General features: G+C 40.0%; 1 protein-coding gene across 1 annotated transcript in view; it reads left to right on the top strand.

Moving 5' to 3' along the window:
- Nucleotides 1-7,592, top strand: part of necab3 (N-terminal EF-hand calcium binding protein 3) — a 44,347-nt gene extending 36,755 nt beyond the window's left edge. Inside the window, exons 11-13 of the mRNA XM_086149783.1 lie at nucleotides 318-395; nucleotides 957-1,048; nucleotides 6,625-7,592. Coding sequence (XP_086005909.1) covers nucleotides 318-395; nucleotides 957-1,048; nucleotides 6,625-6,653 — 199 coding nt within the window. The 3' untranslated portion in view covers nucleotides 6,654-7,592. The remainder of the gene's footprint in view (nucleotides 1-317; nucleotides 396-956; nucleotides 1,049-6,624) is intronic.
- The last annotated feature ends 7,836 nt before the right edge of the window (nucleotides 7,593-15,428 follow it).

The raw sequence follows: 15,428 nt of genomic DNA, 5'->3' as shown, positions 1-15,428 counted from the left end.
ATACAATTAAATGTAACATCACAAAACAACAAATCTTGTAGCACAGCTAGCTGTAGCAGCTAACTCCTTAACCAATACACAGATACCCAGAGCCATGGCGCTAGCATCATTAGCATAATGGGCATTTATTGGCATTATTCAAAAATTACGTAACGCTAACGACACAGTGCAATGTCAGCGAGGATTGCTTTATTCAATTCTTGAACACTTCAAATGATTTCCTGTCATTTAACCTGGTTGGTTGAGAGCAAACCCTTGACTACACTCTGTTTCCCTCTTTTGCTCCACTCTGCTTTCATCGTCCATCTTGCTGTCAGTGTGTCTGTTCAGAAGGTCCCAGGGAAGAGGTGTTACACAATTTATGAATTCTGGCAAGACCGCATCTCCTGGATGAGGTCAGTGTGGCACTCTGAATGTGTGTGTGTATGTGTGTGTGTGTGTGTGTGTGTGTGTGTGTGTGTGTGTCTGTCTGTATGTATGTATGAAAGAGATATTGGCAGGCTGTTTGGCACACTTAACGTTCTGATCAAATGTTCCCCCATCAGAGAAGATGAGCAGATGGCTTGTCACATGCACACACAAACACACACACACATAAACACACACACATACACACACACTAGAAAATTCAAGATTTTTTTAGATGGTTTAAATATCACGTGCATACATGATCAAAACATGAATCTATAATATTATACGGTCAACTTGAAAAGAATCTTATTTTTACATACCTAACAAATATGTATTTTGTAGTTTGTAAAATATATAAAACATTTTAAAATTGGACACATCACCATTAGTCATATCCCTCCAAGTAAACATCAAAAATATAATAACAGTAACCATCTTGAAGAAACTGTTACAGCCTTCTGTCTAGAAAAGATTATATTTTACTCCCACAACAGTTTTAACGTCTGCATTTTTCTGTCGTTTTACCTCATTGTTTGTTGCTATAGTTACCTTCAGTCCAACAACAGTAAGGATTTCCAGCGTTGTGTCATAGACATGCTGGAGGATGCTGAAGTTGTATCTACTATGTTGCTGCCAGGTTTGTTTGTCGCACACACACACACACACACACACACACACACACACACACACACACACACACACACACACACACGCACGCACACACACAGGCATACATACACGTTATGTTAATGTTTCATGTCATACTGACTTATGTGACTGTTTACATGGTTTTTATAAGTTCTTAAATTTTTACTTATATACTCTTAGATGCCTGGCCTGTGTTACTAAATCCACTGCTTTTCCATACATGTAAGAAAAACAACAATATTTAATTGAACCCTTCAAACGCCGATATGAAAATGAGTCAGAGAGGATACTTCAGTTTCACAGCTTGTCAGTGTGACACACCTATTTTAGTTTTGTTATTAATCCCCTCACTGACTTGCCAACGGGAGTCAGAGCCTTTTATCTAGAGGTTTTATTAATATTTTGCAGATTTCTATGTATGTTTCAGATGGTGCATTAGCTGTGGCTCAGAGGGATGCAAGGGTCGTGTTTGTTGCTAGGTTACTGCACATGCTGGTTTAGTCTCACAGCAGTAATTTGGATATATTGTGTGCACACTGACTGTTTTGAAGAATTAAATCAGGTCTGGTTCAAACACGGCAATCGAACACAGGAAGCAATGTGTCCAGTCGAATCCGGAAGGGAAAAGGACCGACTGCTGAGAAGAGACGAATGTTTACTAGCGTTTGGACAACTTCAATAATCTGCCTTTTACTGATTGTGCTAAAGCAAAGCTAAAGGATCAGCTGGCAAACAAAGCTTCAGAGAATATCGTGAATTTTTTGAAGTTGTGGAGAATACGTACTTATATCATTAGCTTTATGAATAGAACATAGAACAATAGAAGAATAGAGTAGATGAACTAGAGCAAGGACTATCTTCACTAAAGTAATTTAAAATCCCCCAGGTAATGTGTTTATAGTCATAGTGGGCAGGGAACAAGAAGTATTTTTACCCTAATACAGTCAAGACTGAGTTTAATTTGTCAAAATTCGCAAACGAAGAAACTCCTTCATCATTTTGCATCGTTCACCCGGGTCATGTTCACATTCACGTCCTGCCTTGCAATTAGTAGATTCAGTATCTTGCTTGGCGTCACATCAACCCAATCTCTAAGGTTCTGGAGGGAGGAAACAATAGTCGCTCTTTGAGCCCATCTCCCACCCAACACCATGCCGGGACGAAGAGGAGAGCAGGTTAGGCTTTCACCGTTTATACTATAAAAACACAAGGAAGAGGTGATATGCGTCTACTCCCTCATTATTAGGTCAAAATAAAAGTTGGATATGGGTTTTTGTCGGTCGAGTGCTCGGCACATGCCACAGACACCAGAGAAAGTCTCTCATCAGCTTATCTGATTTGAAGCTGCAGTAACAGGTTGCCACGGTGACGCTAACAGGTTACCTTGTTTTGAGTGACGGGAGGAATTCAGCTCAGAGATTACCTAGTTACTCAAAGTCACGAACCAGGGAGAGACCGTGGTCACGGACGTAATGATAACTATTTGTGGCATCATCGACGTAGGCAACTCTGACGGCGACAGAAAACTAAACTCCTACTCTGAGTGACGTTGGTCGGACTCGAATGGCTCAGGGGGAGTTTGGGTTCACACGCCAACGGAGGCAGACTACAAGTGTAATTGTGGAACATGTTACAATAAATAATGATAAAATGTATATACAGTTTGTGCAGTTGTGCACACACACACACACACGCGCACACCCTGAACCCGCTTCATAGACTAAAACCAGCAACACACTTACTAGTAGCTTTTTCCATCAAAAAAAAAAAAGACATGATTTAATATGTGAAAGTTATTGTGAGACTTATTTTCATTAGCAAGAAGTCTGCACTGGTTCTGGTCTTTTTCAAGGTTCTTTTTTTTAACCCCTTGATCAGTCATCATGCTCTGATAATCTCCAGCGGTGAAATGTTGATTTTGTACCAGACACCGCAGTGTTATGATTCATTTATTTGCTAAAAATGCTTTTTTTTTCCTGTGAGGTTTATTAATTTGACTGTGTGTTTGTTCTGTAGCCGAGGTGGGAGGGTTTCTGTTATATCTAAGGAGGCAATATTTATCCTCTGTTCTGTTGTGTATGTATTTTATACACACTATTGCCTTTTCTGATAGCCTGCATGCTTCTTTTTAAGGAGCTCAACAGGATTTAATCCCATGGAGTAAAATCTTCAGCCACTTTTGGACAAAACAGTTCTAAAACCTTTCCAGCTCAAATTTTCTTTTATGAACTCCCTTCCCCCAAGGGAACCTTTCAGTTTTTATTCTCACAGACAGTAAGAGACCATTGTGGCACATTTGAGGACAGTTGAGCACAACTGAGCACCTCGCTCGATAACCAAACCACCATGAAGAGGAAGACAACAGGGACAACATGAAGGGCAAAGTTACCCCAGTATTCGTGCCCTGCATGTAGAGAATAATAACCATGGACTGTCGGACGGGATTATTTTTACCTACACTGCTTCGCCCCATGAAGAACCACCTTGATTAGCTGATTCCGTATCTATTTTGGCTAAAACAATTATTGATGCTGTAAACCCTTGAAACCCCTCAGTGGCGGGATCTCTTGGTCGGCTCATTTCTTTGCAAGAAAACGGCGGATTGCGATCGTTTTTAAAAAATGGCGCATCAAAAGCAGTATCAGGTCATGGCCGTGGCTTATGAGTTCTACAAATCACCAAACACCTAATCTAAGATCCTATGGAGCTCTAAAGGGGCCCTGCCTCAGAATAGGAGCTAAAATGGCTCTAGGAACTGAGGTTCATGGTCCCTGGATCCTATAACGTCCAAATGAACAAAGAAATGGCCAAGTTCCTAATAAGGGCCTCGGAACAGAAATGTTCGCTTTTATTTTCCAAATGGCATGCAAAGTTTTGAATGCGTTCCCTCTCAATTCAAACAGCTTCATGTAAATGCACAATTGAACTTTTGGAACGGCATTCGCTTGAGTCCTGAGGTTTAGCGTTGTGATGCTGTTGCACAGCCATTCCCAAGCACAGTACTAGCATTCGTTCATTCACATTTATTTATTTGTTTTTATTTGATTTATTTGATTTTAATTTAATCAGGAAAAAAAATCCCATTAACATTAAGAACCTGTTTTTCAAGAGCATTATGGCCAAGATAGTGAGCAACAAATACAAAAATCATCCTCAGAGTTCCCCAGTTAAAACACATCCAAAAAGAAAATGAAATTTTAAAAAGGATCATTTTATAAGCAGGTTAAGAGAAACAAGTGCATGCTGTGGAACCGGCATCAGAAAGTTTAAATTTTAAAAAAACGTTCAATGAAATAAACTCATGTTTCCAGTCTTTCTGCAAAGTATTCCAGGTGCAGAAGGCACAAAAGCCCTTTTCCCCAGTTAAAACAAACAAATGATCTTATGAACAGAAAGACTGAGGACCAGTTCTTTTCCTGACAATTAAGGTACAAATCTAGGTAAGCATAAAGCCTCGAAATGCTTTATAAATAAAAGTATAGCAGTGACGGATCCTTCCTAATTTTAGGGAAACATGATTAACAGTGTCAGCCATTAGTACACAATATATCTCCATCCCATCATATAGATCAAGAGTGTAATTATCAGAAGTGAAAAAACATTTTTGGCTGTAACAAGGCTATGACTGATAAAAGCAGCTGAAAGGCGATTTTGTACCTTTTATACTGGAGATCAGTGGCTAGCGTTCATCAAGGCTCCGCTTCACATTGTCGTCTGTGCAGGAAGTGGGGGGGTCAGGTCAGGTCTGAACGGAGCAGAAAATGTAGTTGAACGTCATATAGACTACGATACCCCTCAGCAATATGATAAAATTTGTCAATGGAAAAAATTACCCACAATTTAGTAATATAAACACCAGAAAAAACATGCATGTAGTCATTTAATATTGAATATTCAATATTACATAAGATCTTTCTCTGCAAGGCCTTCATCCTTCATGATTTTTTTTAGACTATTGGCTTTTGGAATAATCTTACAAATAGAAGGGAAGACAAAGGACACTGAAAACATCATCCTTGGCCCAAGCCACAGTTGAACGAGCCTTGGGAAAAGTTGAAATGTAAAACATTCTGCTAGTCTGTTAAAATGGCCAGCCGGGGATCAGCTCTAGCGCCATATGACCCGACACAAGACAACAATTTCCTTTTTTTAAAAAAAAACAAATAAAATACCCCATATTTTCTGTACCCTGTAAAGTTGCATTAAATTTAAATTTGCACACCTATGACATGCCAAGTCAAATTTTATCTATATGGCACCACATCAAAACACAGTTGTTTGATGACCCTTTCCATGTAGAGCAGGTCTGGACCACACTCTTTAAAAGCGATTAACAGAAACCCAACATTCCCTTATGAGTGAGCATTTGGCGAGGAAACAACTGCATTTTCCAGGGCAGAAACCTTGGGCAGATCCCAGCTCAATGCGAGCAACCTTCTGCCTCAAGTGGTTTGGATAAATATGTAAAATAACATTTACAGTATAGCTGCTAAAGGCACGAGCTTGGCCCTGTACTGTTTGGTCCACTAAAGCTAATTTGTGGAATTTCAAGAACAAGGCTGATGGCTACAGCATGTTCCTATTTTGAAGAGTTTCTTAACAAATCCAATAATGAATGAATAAAATATGCATTGAACATATTTCTTTCCAAGAGTAATGTGGTAGAAATGTAGATTAAGTCTTTATAGACGGTCAGAAAGTTTTGATTCTGTCAAGAGGTTTGTTTAGCGGTGATGAAGCATTCATTTTGTTGTAATTAATGTTTAAACTAATTTAGAAAGCGAGGCATAGACATTCATAAACTACCCCGGAGACAGCTCTTTTCAGGGTTTTATCATTTATCGGTGCATATTTTATGGAGATTTGTCAAAAGAAACACTGGATGTGCATTAGCTGAGGATATAGGAGAATAGTGCATGCCGTATGCATAGATCCAGTTCTGTGAGCAACTCACAGCAGAAAATTCTGCAGAAGCAGGACACGTTTTCCCCATCTCATCATTTATTCATTTTATTTCTGAATATACATAGCTGGGATATACATAGCTTATGTGTGCTGAAGCCTGTGACACCTGTTTTTTTTTTCCTCCTTCAAAGACAGATATCATTACTTTCTTTGCTATGGCTCTCTCGGGCAACAGCAAACCTGATTAGAAGGGAGAGGCGAGATAGTCGGGAGTCGGGTCCCAAATACGGATCAGAAAAACAAAATTAAACCGCTAGTATTAACAGCACTATTCTTATCGGATGGAGGGTGGACTGCAAAATGTCACCAGGGTTGACTTAATATTGATGTCTAGAAGACATAAGTACCAAGAGTTTAAAGAGCAGGTCCATCATGTGAAGATGTTACTAAATATTATGGCAGGTTTCGAAGAAACTCGCACAATGTAGGGCAGAACAATGGGCACCGCTTAAAACTTAAGTGGCGGTCATTATTCTGCTGTATTAGTATTGAACGGGAATTTGAAAATGCATTCAGGATTAAATGACCATGAACCGAAGAAATATTTCCAACGTACACGGTAGATTTCTTTATCTCTATCTCTTTCTTCTGTTTCCACAGCTTCCTGGTGGATTATGACTAAGAACTGAATCCAGAATGCCACATCTACTGCCTACGCTGTCACACGGACAAAGACACGCGTATCAACCCACCCACCCACACACATACACGCGCGTGCGTGCGTGCACAGACACTCATGCACGCACACAAGCGAAGGAATTCAAAAAGCACCCATGTGTTTGAAGGCAACCAGAGACGTGGGCTATGACGTCATCCAGCAGCCTTCAGAAGCATGCTTTAACGTTTGTGCGTCTCTTACTTTTCATTACTGTACCACTGATATCAAAAGAAATATCGTAGTGCTTTACAAAGGCGGTGGGACTTTGTTTGGCCTCTTAAGGCGGTTTCTCATCTTCATGTCAGCTGCGAGGAACACCAGCTATTTGACTTTTTTTTTCTCCCTAAGATGCATAGTTATAAAAAATGATAAAATTCAATATCATAAAAATGATATTGAATCGATTCTTTGTAAAAACCTGCTATATTTGCTTGAATACCGCACGTAGCTCCGACCCTCAAAAGCAGCTCATTTTCAAATCCTACCCATCGTAATAAAGCAGTTGGCTCTCCTTAAATGCCCAGATCCCACAGCCATCTGGTTGGTGCCTAAATTAACCCGTCAAATGAGTTGAAACTATTAGAGCTCTTGGATATGCAGTACCCGGAGAGCCAATAGTCACCTAAAACCGAAAGCAATAGCAGTGCTCACCTAAACGGCCGATCTTTTGGCTTGAGAGGAACTGAATTTCCTGCCATCAGAGAGCTATGTTCTGTTTCACTTTTCTTTCACAGCTAGTCTCTCACTCCTGCTCTGGTCCCTGTTGCTGCGTTGGTCTTTTATTGTACCAGTGATCGAAAACAGCAAGAACAAACACAGATGGAGCGTAAAAAAAAAAAAAAAGGACTGTGAGCCAGTGCTGTCTTGTGTTTTGGAAGAGTTGTATATTTGAAAAGGGAAAAGAAAAAAAGAATTGATGGATTTGTGCTTTTCCTATGTGCATGACGATGACTATGGCTTTGTGCTTTCAGGACTAATGCTTTTTGTTTGTTTTTGTTTTTTAAATCTTGGTTGTTCAGGGTCAACAAACACTATACTCGTGTATTCTTACCTTAGGAAAGTGTTACCGAAAGGGGAAGAAAACATTGCACCTTCGGCTTGAAATGGATACATCAAGTTTTCATAATTTCATAAAACACTCAAGTCAGGCAAAGTCAGCAAGATTTCAAAAACAAAAAAAGATGACTGGACACTCCTGCAGGACAATTCAAACAATGTCACAAATTTAACCAAATTTAGGCGGTCATTGTAAGGAATAAATGCTGATGTATCGAATGACTAGGCCACAAAACTGCATTATGTTGTGGCAATATGTTTAAAACTAAAATTTGGTTTGTGTTTTCGGGGGGGCAGGGGGGTCCTGTGCTTTGTGCCTCAAAGGCTGCTAGAAAAAACAAACAAACCCAGCTAAATGGAAACAGACGTATCAGTAATGATGAAATGGTAGTTTTGGGTGGGGTAAGGGTAATAATATATACTGCTCAAAAAATAGAGGGAACACTAACACAACACAATGTAACTCAGTCAATCACACTTCTGTGAAATCACTGTCCACTTAGAAAGCAACACGGACTCATTTCGACATGTTTTAAGGACATTATATCAAAGTTGGATCAGCCTGTAGTGTTTTTCCACTTTACTTTTGAGGGACTCCAAATCCAGACCTCCATGGGTTAATAAATGTGATTTCCGTTGATATTTTTTGTGCAATTTCGTTGTCAGCACATTGAACTGTATAAAGAACAAAGTATTCAATAAGAATATTCCAGATATTCAATATTTCATTCAGATCTAGGATGTGTTATTTTAGTGTTCCCTTTATTTTTTTGAGCAGTGTATATACATACACACTGTAAATACAGTGGTTCAGACTTCAAAAACTCTAGGTAATAATTTTTATACATGCTCAACTCCGATTTACTTTATTTATTTTCAGTTGGTTTTCAGTTTTTGTTCGATGACGGTCAGTGTGTTTATTGCAGGTTAGGGCGCTATGGTAAATGGAGTGTCTTTGCCGCTTTTACTGGTTTACAAACTGCGACCAACCACTCCAGGCCCTTTACGACACACACGCCCACACACAGTTCACACTCACACAGACGCCACGAGGGCCCAGTGAAGTTCAATGGCTCCTCTGTTAGGTTTTTGAAATACAAACTTAATTCCTAGGTTACTTTCAGCTTAATGTCGTGGTCTGGGTGAAACTACTAACTTTCCCATTCACTACGCATTATGAGATTTTGTTTCTCCCACTCAGAGTATCAGCCAGAATGAAAGGAAAGGTATAAAGGTATAGAATACAAACCATGCTGTCTGGATTAGAGATTAGAGGAAAAGACAGGAGGCAGCAGAGATGTTTGGAGGGAGGAGGACAGATAGGACCAGGAATGAAGCCATCAGAGGGATAGCACATGTCAGACGTTCTGGAGATGAGGCCAGACTGAGACAGTTTGGACATGTACAGAGGAGGGATAGTGAAGTTCTAGGTCGAAGTGTTCTGAGGTTGGAACTGCTAGTCAGAAAACCGGAGAGGAGATTTATGGATGGCATGAAAAAGGACATGAAGAGAATAGTGTTGGATGGAGAAAGATGATTCGCTATGGTAACCCCTGTAGGGAGACGTGGAAAAGAGAAAAGGAAAAATAGGGGAAGAGGAATAGACAGGGTTGGTGGTGATTTTCTTTTTTACAGTGACAGTCATAAAACCCTTTGCCCAAACAAATTCAAAATCGTGAAATAATGACAGTGATACAATGAGCTGTGCATGTGAAAACACAGGAATTTTTCACAGGAAGTTCTTTAAATTTCTGTTGAACTGTTTAATTCATTTTAAAACAGTATTAAGCAGGGAGTTTATCGGGGAAAGGTCACTTTGGTACATGTCAGGGATTGATTTAGCACTCAGATCTAGCTGCATGATACTGTAGCATTGTTTATATCTATATTTTTAATGTACCGCATTTTATTTGAAGTGTAAAAACACCTAACATCCAGCGATTACGGTCAATTATTTATTAGTTTCATCTGTTCAAGCTCCTTTCTGACGCGATCTTTGACTTTATGTCTCATGTATTAAAACAGAAATGAAAAATGAATGAAAAACAGATTCAGCAGATGTACTTGAGTTTTGGAGATACTGAAAAAATATGTATATATATTTTGGTCAAAGTAGAATCCATTCCATCTGTACATATTGATGTCACATGAGGTAATATTTCTGTTGTGTTTTGTTCATTAATGGAAAACAACTGTAAACAAACTATAGAGTAACTTTAATAAAAAGAGATACAACAACTTGGATGCTGGTGAATGTCACTTTGTGTTTGAAAAGAAACCTCCACCGTTGTCATTAAGATCCAGTGTGAGAAGTCAAAACTGCAAATCATCCAGGGGGGGAAACATATCCATGGAAATTCTATGTGAGACTGCAGTACTTTAGCTGGACTTCTCTAAACCAAACTTGAACACATGCTTCATGTGGGTTGTTGAGGAACTTGGGAGATAGAAGGATTTACTTGCCTCAGCTGTGCTCCACTTTTGTAGAAAATTACGGAATTTTGTGCTGTTCCAGCTGCCGAGGAGATATTTGACCAAAACCAATGCATTGGTCCCTCAGTAGACATCACAGGAGTCTCAGATGATTCCTTCTCGGAATTTTATTATGCATTTCAACATGAAAATGGAGTGCTGCGAACACCAACCATCGTCCTTGACTTTTCTAAGATTTCTTTGGTGGTTTAAACTTTGATGTATTTTTAGTAAATCAATGCAGTGCCTGTTCAAACTGTGCCTGCCATGCGGTTGATGAGCTAGCTACTGCTTAACAACCAATGGGTGTGTGTATTAGTATTTAGATATCTAGTGGTAACTCGGTGCCATGAGTTTCAATTGAAGCACCAGGAAAAGGAAGAGACTGACCTGATTTCTTCTTTGGACTACTTTTTTTTCCTGCTTTTTGTCTTAACAATTGTGGGAGGTGAAACTGCTTTCAAGCTCATTTCTATAATAAACATTTGCAATCCCCCCCCCCCCAAAAAAAACACACTGTGCCCCCCCCCCCACTCTCCACCACAACTATAATAGTATAATTTGTCTATAAAATGGTTATATGTGGACCTCTGCATAATGCATAACATTAATGAAAAAAGAAAGAAATATAGATCAATTTGCAAAGAACGAGTAACTTTATTAATATTGTTTTTCAGTCTGCAATTTGCCTGAAATGTAAAAAAAATAAATCCTTATTTAAACATTTTTTGACCAACCGAACCATTTGATACTGAAAAATAAAATAAAATCAAGAAATAAAAATATTTATCTTCTGCTTTCTGCGTTTCCCTTCAGGGGTCCCCACAGCGAATCAACATTCTCCATCTAACTCTATTCTCTGTATCCTCCTCTCTTACCCCAACTACCTTCATATCCTCTCTCACTACGTCCATAAATCTTCTCTTTGGACTTCCTCGAGACCTCCTGCCTGGCAGCTCCAATTCCAGCATCTGTCTACCAAAATAGTCACGATTAATAAATAAAAACAATAATAAACTGAAATTGATAAGCAACATGAACTCACAACTTTTTTTTTCTTTTTTGAACACAGTAAACACCAGTGTTTCCTCATCTCCCACCATAGTCACAGTGAACCAAAGCACTACATTCGCTCCGTCATATTTCCTCATCTTAACTATTGAGTGGATTTTGTTTGTCTTATCATCGCCGTCTCTCATCACCGTTCTTATCATCCCTGTTTAATATTTTTCCACGCTGTGCTGTGTGTGCGCATGCTTGATGCAAAATAACCTTACACCATAGAGCTAATAATTTGCACACACCTACTGTGGATGTGCAATTACACTTTATTCTAATACAGTAAAAATAAGCATGTTCCCTGGGGTCACAAACACCACCACCACCCCACTCCCCAGCATTACACTGCATCATCCCAGGGCGTGAGCCCACTATTTGAGAAGCAATGAGTTAATGCAAAGTTGTGTAGTTTTGCAAAGTCTTACATGTCATTTATTTGGAACCTTGACTGGAGATCCAGGGGGCACATCTATCTGGTGTAGATGTTGACAATCACAGGCCTTGCTGGTAGCAATAACTGCTGAGTCTGGAACAGCTGTGGAGCAACAAGGAAAAGGACACTCAATTGAGCATGCATCCAAACCAAGCACCATATTTATAATCATCCGTCCGTCCGTCCGTCCGTCCGTCCGTCTTCTCCCACTTAAATGGAGTTGGGTTGAATGGGCAATAGCCGGAGCAGTGAGGCCCAGACCTCCCTCTCTCCCGCCACATGGTCCAGCTCCTCTGGTGGAACCCCAAGGTGTTCCCAGGCCAGCCTGGAGACACAGTCTCTCCAGCGTGTCCTGGGTCTTAGCCGCGGTCTCCTCTTAATTGGACATGCCCGGAATACCTTCCTGGGAGGCGTCCAGGAGGCATCCTGACCAGATGCCCGCGGCCTCATCTGGCTCCTCTATGCGGAGGATCAGCAGCTCTATTCTGATGACTGAACTTATCACCCTATCTGTAAGGGAGAGTCCACCACCCTGCGGTGGCTGGACATTTCAGCTGCATGTATCTGCGATCTTGTCCTTTCATTCACTACGTGCAAAATGCTCTTAAAGTGAAAGTTCTTTCCATTCATTGCAACTGTAGGGATAAACACACATACTCTATTAAATGTGTTTTCTCAGTCACATATCCCTATCAAATATACAATTTTGAAAGTTATAAACAAACAACGAGCTGATTTATTATCTGAGCATTCCTAACATGTCATTGGTAGCAATTTCTACAAATTTCTAAAAATTTCTAAAAAATAATTTAGGATCTGTCCAAAAGACACCGGCGGGATTACAATATAAATTTGACTGCACAGGTTAACTGTGCTGAGGATACTGCAGCTAGCTTGCGAGCATAACTCATACACTAAATAACGAAAAAATATTAGTTTTCGAAGTCCTATTTCACGCAGGAATCTAGCAGCTGATCTTTTAATATCTAAAACATATATAATTACCATTTCCTGCTGTCTTTCATGAAACTCCGGAGTAGCGAGAGACTACTTTTGAAGCTATGCGTCCAGCTCAAGTGACATAGCATTCAACCTCGGGCGCCATTTTGATTCCACCGTAACCTAATTGGGTCAACAGGTGCTTCAACTCGACGTTCGCTGCTAAACCGGATGTGACGGCGACACCTAGTGGTAAAAAATATATTATCCCAACATTGATCAACCGGCCAGCAAAACCCCAGAATGCTTTAAAAATGATAATTATGATGACTGTTAGGAGCTTCTCTTTAAAGAACTCCACGGTTGAATGACAGTAACCTGCACCGTTAGTTATTGTGACGGGGGAGTCCAACCAGGCTAACTGTTAGCACTGACGTTAGAAGAGGCAGGGGAGGCCGGGCCTCACCCGTCATCAAGGGAAGAAAAAAATCCAAAATGATAAAATAAATTAAATGGTTATATTCATCCCGTGATTTGTACTATAAATCGCAAAATAATTCACATTTACTGTTCAAATATGAAGAAGAGATGTGCGGTGATAACGTCAGTGCCTCACCAGCCATGAACCCCACCGCATGTCACTGGAGAGAGGCAATGTTGTTGTTTTGCTAAACCCTGCATTGGTGTCAAAAGTGGGATTGCAAAATTACAATGACATGATGTTTGGACAAATGGAGGATATGAAGCTCTTGCCAGAACTTCAGTGTCCCTGTTGAAGTGGAGTGTTGAGGTCCGGAAGTTCATGAGCAGCGGATTGGAAGACGGCAATGCATGTGTCTCCGCGGCCTTGACACAAGAATTGGATGAACGGCGGCAGCGCGAGGAGCAGCAACCCTTTCATTGTTGACAAGGGGAGCTGCGACCCGTGCATTGAAGATTATGGTTGCGGAAACCCTGTCCTTGAGGACTAGAGTGGTAGTAACCGTTTCCCCAAGGTTGCAGAAACAGCCCCCACGGAGTGGACATTGATCCCAGGGTCAGTTTGCCAGGAAAATGCCCCACCAGCCATTCATCGTCCTTGGCAACAAACATGACCATCAGCCCTGGAAGCTCAAGTTACCAAGTGACCAAGCTACCTTAAACCCCAGCTCGCCAAAGTACTGTTATAATTATAAATAATGATTACTATTAGTAGTATCATTATAATTATCTTAACTATAATAGTATATAATAATGGTAAAACAACATCAACAGCAACAATAATAATAATAATAATAATAATAATGATAATAATCAGCATAGTTAACTAATTAAATAATAGTAATGCAATTCAATGATAATACTGATACTATTGTGAATTAAAATATGTATTATTATTATCATTATCATTATTATCATTATAACTATTATTATCATGATTAGTATTCTTATTATAGGGAACTTTTCATTTTATTGAACTTTTTTGCAAAGATAGTTCTACCACCTGAGCCGGCACTCGGTAAGGCCTCCAATTGCAAGGTTGTCGATTCGATTCCCAGTCCCTCCTTTCTGCCTCCAATTAATTCTGTATGGTCATGGCAGCTCTGACGTGTGTGAGTCTGACTAGATGAACGTAATCCAGTGTAAAGTGCTTTGAAACAGCAAGGTGATGAAAGTGCTAGATGAGTGGAAACCATTCACGTAAATAGTATGTAGACTATACAGTTGCTTTCTGAAGGTCTGGGACGGTATATCACAAGCACAGAAAATGACCACAAACAGCAGAATCAATCTTTGAGTGATCTGTTCTCCCCCTGTGTCCGTTTTTTAACTTGTGATTTAACTTGTGATATCCAGAGATGGGAACTCTGTGGGACATCGCGGGTCCTAAGACAGTGACAAATATTGTGTTACTAAAGATAACTGCAGTCTGTCCTTGCGCATTGATGCAAAGCTGTTGGTCAGAAAGCTAAAACAAACAGCTGAAATTAAAGAACTGTTCATTTAACAACTTCAAACCTGGCTCAGTATTTCCCCAGATGCCTAGCGATACAACTGGCAAGTTGCTGGAAGACGATTGTTGGATTTGTTGTTGACCAGAGTGCAGGACAGGCACGCATCCAACTACACAGATAGATTGTTTTCATATGAAAGATAAAAGATTTGACAGGAAGCACCGCAGGCTCCATGGCTTGGCATTATTTTTAAACTTAAATTAGCATCGCTTCCCCGGCTGTGTGATTGCCCATTCCCTCTCCTCTATTTGACTCGTGCCCTTGTTTGTGATGTGTGAAAGCACAGCTCATCACTCCAGAGAGCAAAAGGGCCAAGGCTAAAGTGACTAAAAAGACATCTGTTGTGGGTTTACTTTCTTGCAATTACTGTTTGACCATTCCTGGTTTTTTGTTGTGCCGAGGGCAACTTAACAGGAGGCGAAAGCTGACCCCCTCCCAAGAAGAAGGTTGACATGAATGTGCAGAAAACCTTGAAGAGAACACAAAAAGTCAAAAGATACGTGTTTGTCATTCGATATTTTACCATTAAAAAATTCACACTGACTGTGACAAGTTATGAGTAAATCAATGAATTCAGCTGTTCAAATGATGCACCAAGAAGTCTAATAATAATTGGGAAAAAAAAAGGAATATATTTAATGGGTCAGTTTCTGTTTCCTTCATGGAAACCTGACTATGTGGGCAGCAGTGTGTTCAAAAGGGTCTTTGAAAAACTGAGTCACTCGTCCTCATTTACCGACTGTCATTGCGCTCACAATTTTTATATTATTTTTTTTTTGTGATGCAGCCATTG

Source organism: Fistularia commersonii, chromosome 7 (assembly GCF_037954325.1).
Source record: "Fistularia commersonii isolate RoL2024-O1a breed Wild chromosome 7, RoL_Fcom_v1.0, whole genome shotgun sequence".
In the NCBI taxonomy this organism is placed as follows: Eukaryota; Metazoa; Chordata; class Actinopteri; order Syngnathiformes; family Fistulariidae; genus Fistularia; species Fistularia commersonii.
The sequence above is the reverse complement of the archived record's forward strand: the minus strand, read 5'-3'. Positions and strand labels throughout refer to the sequence as shown.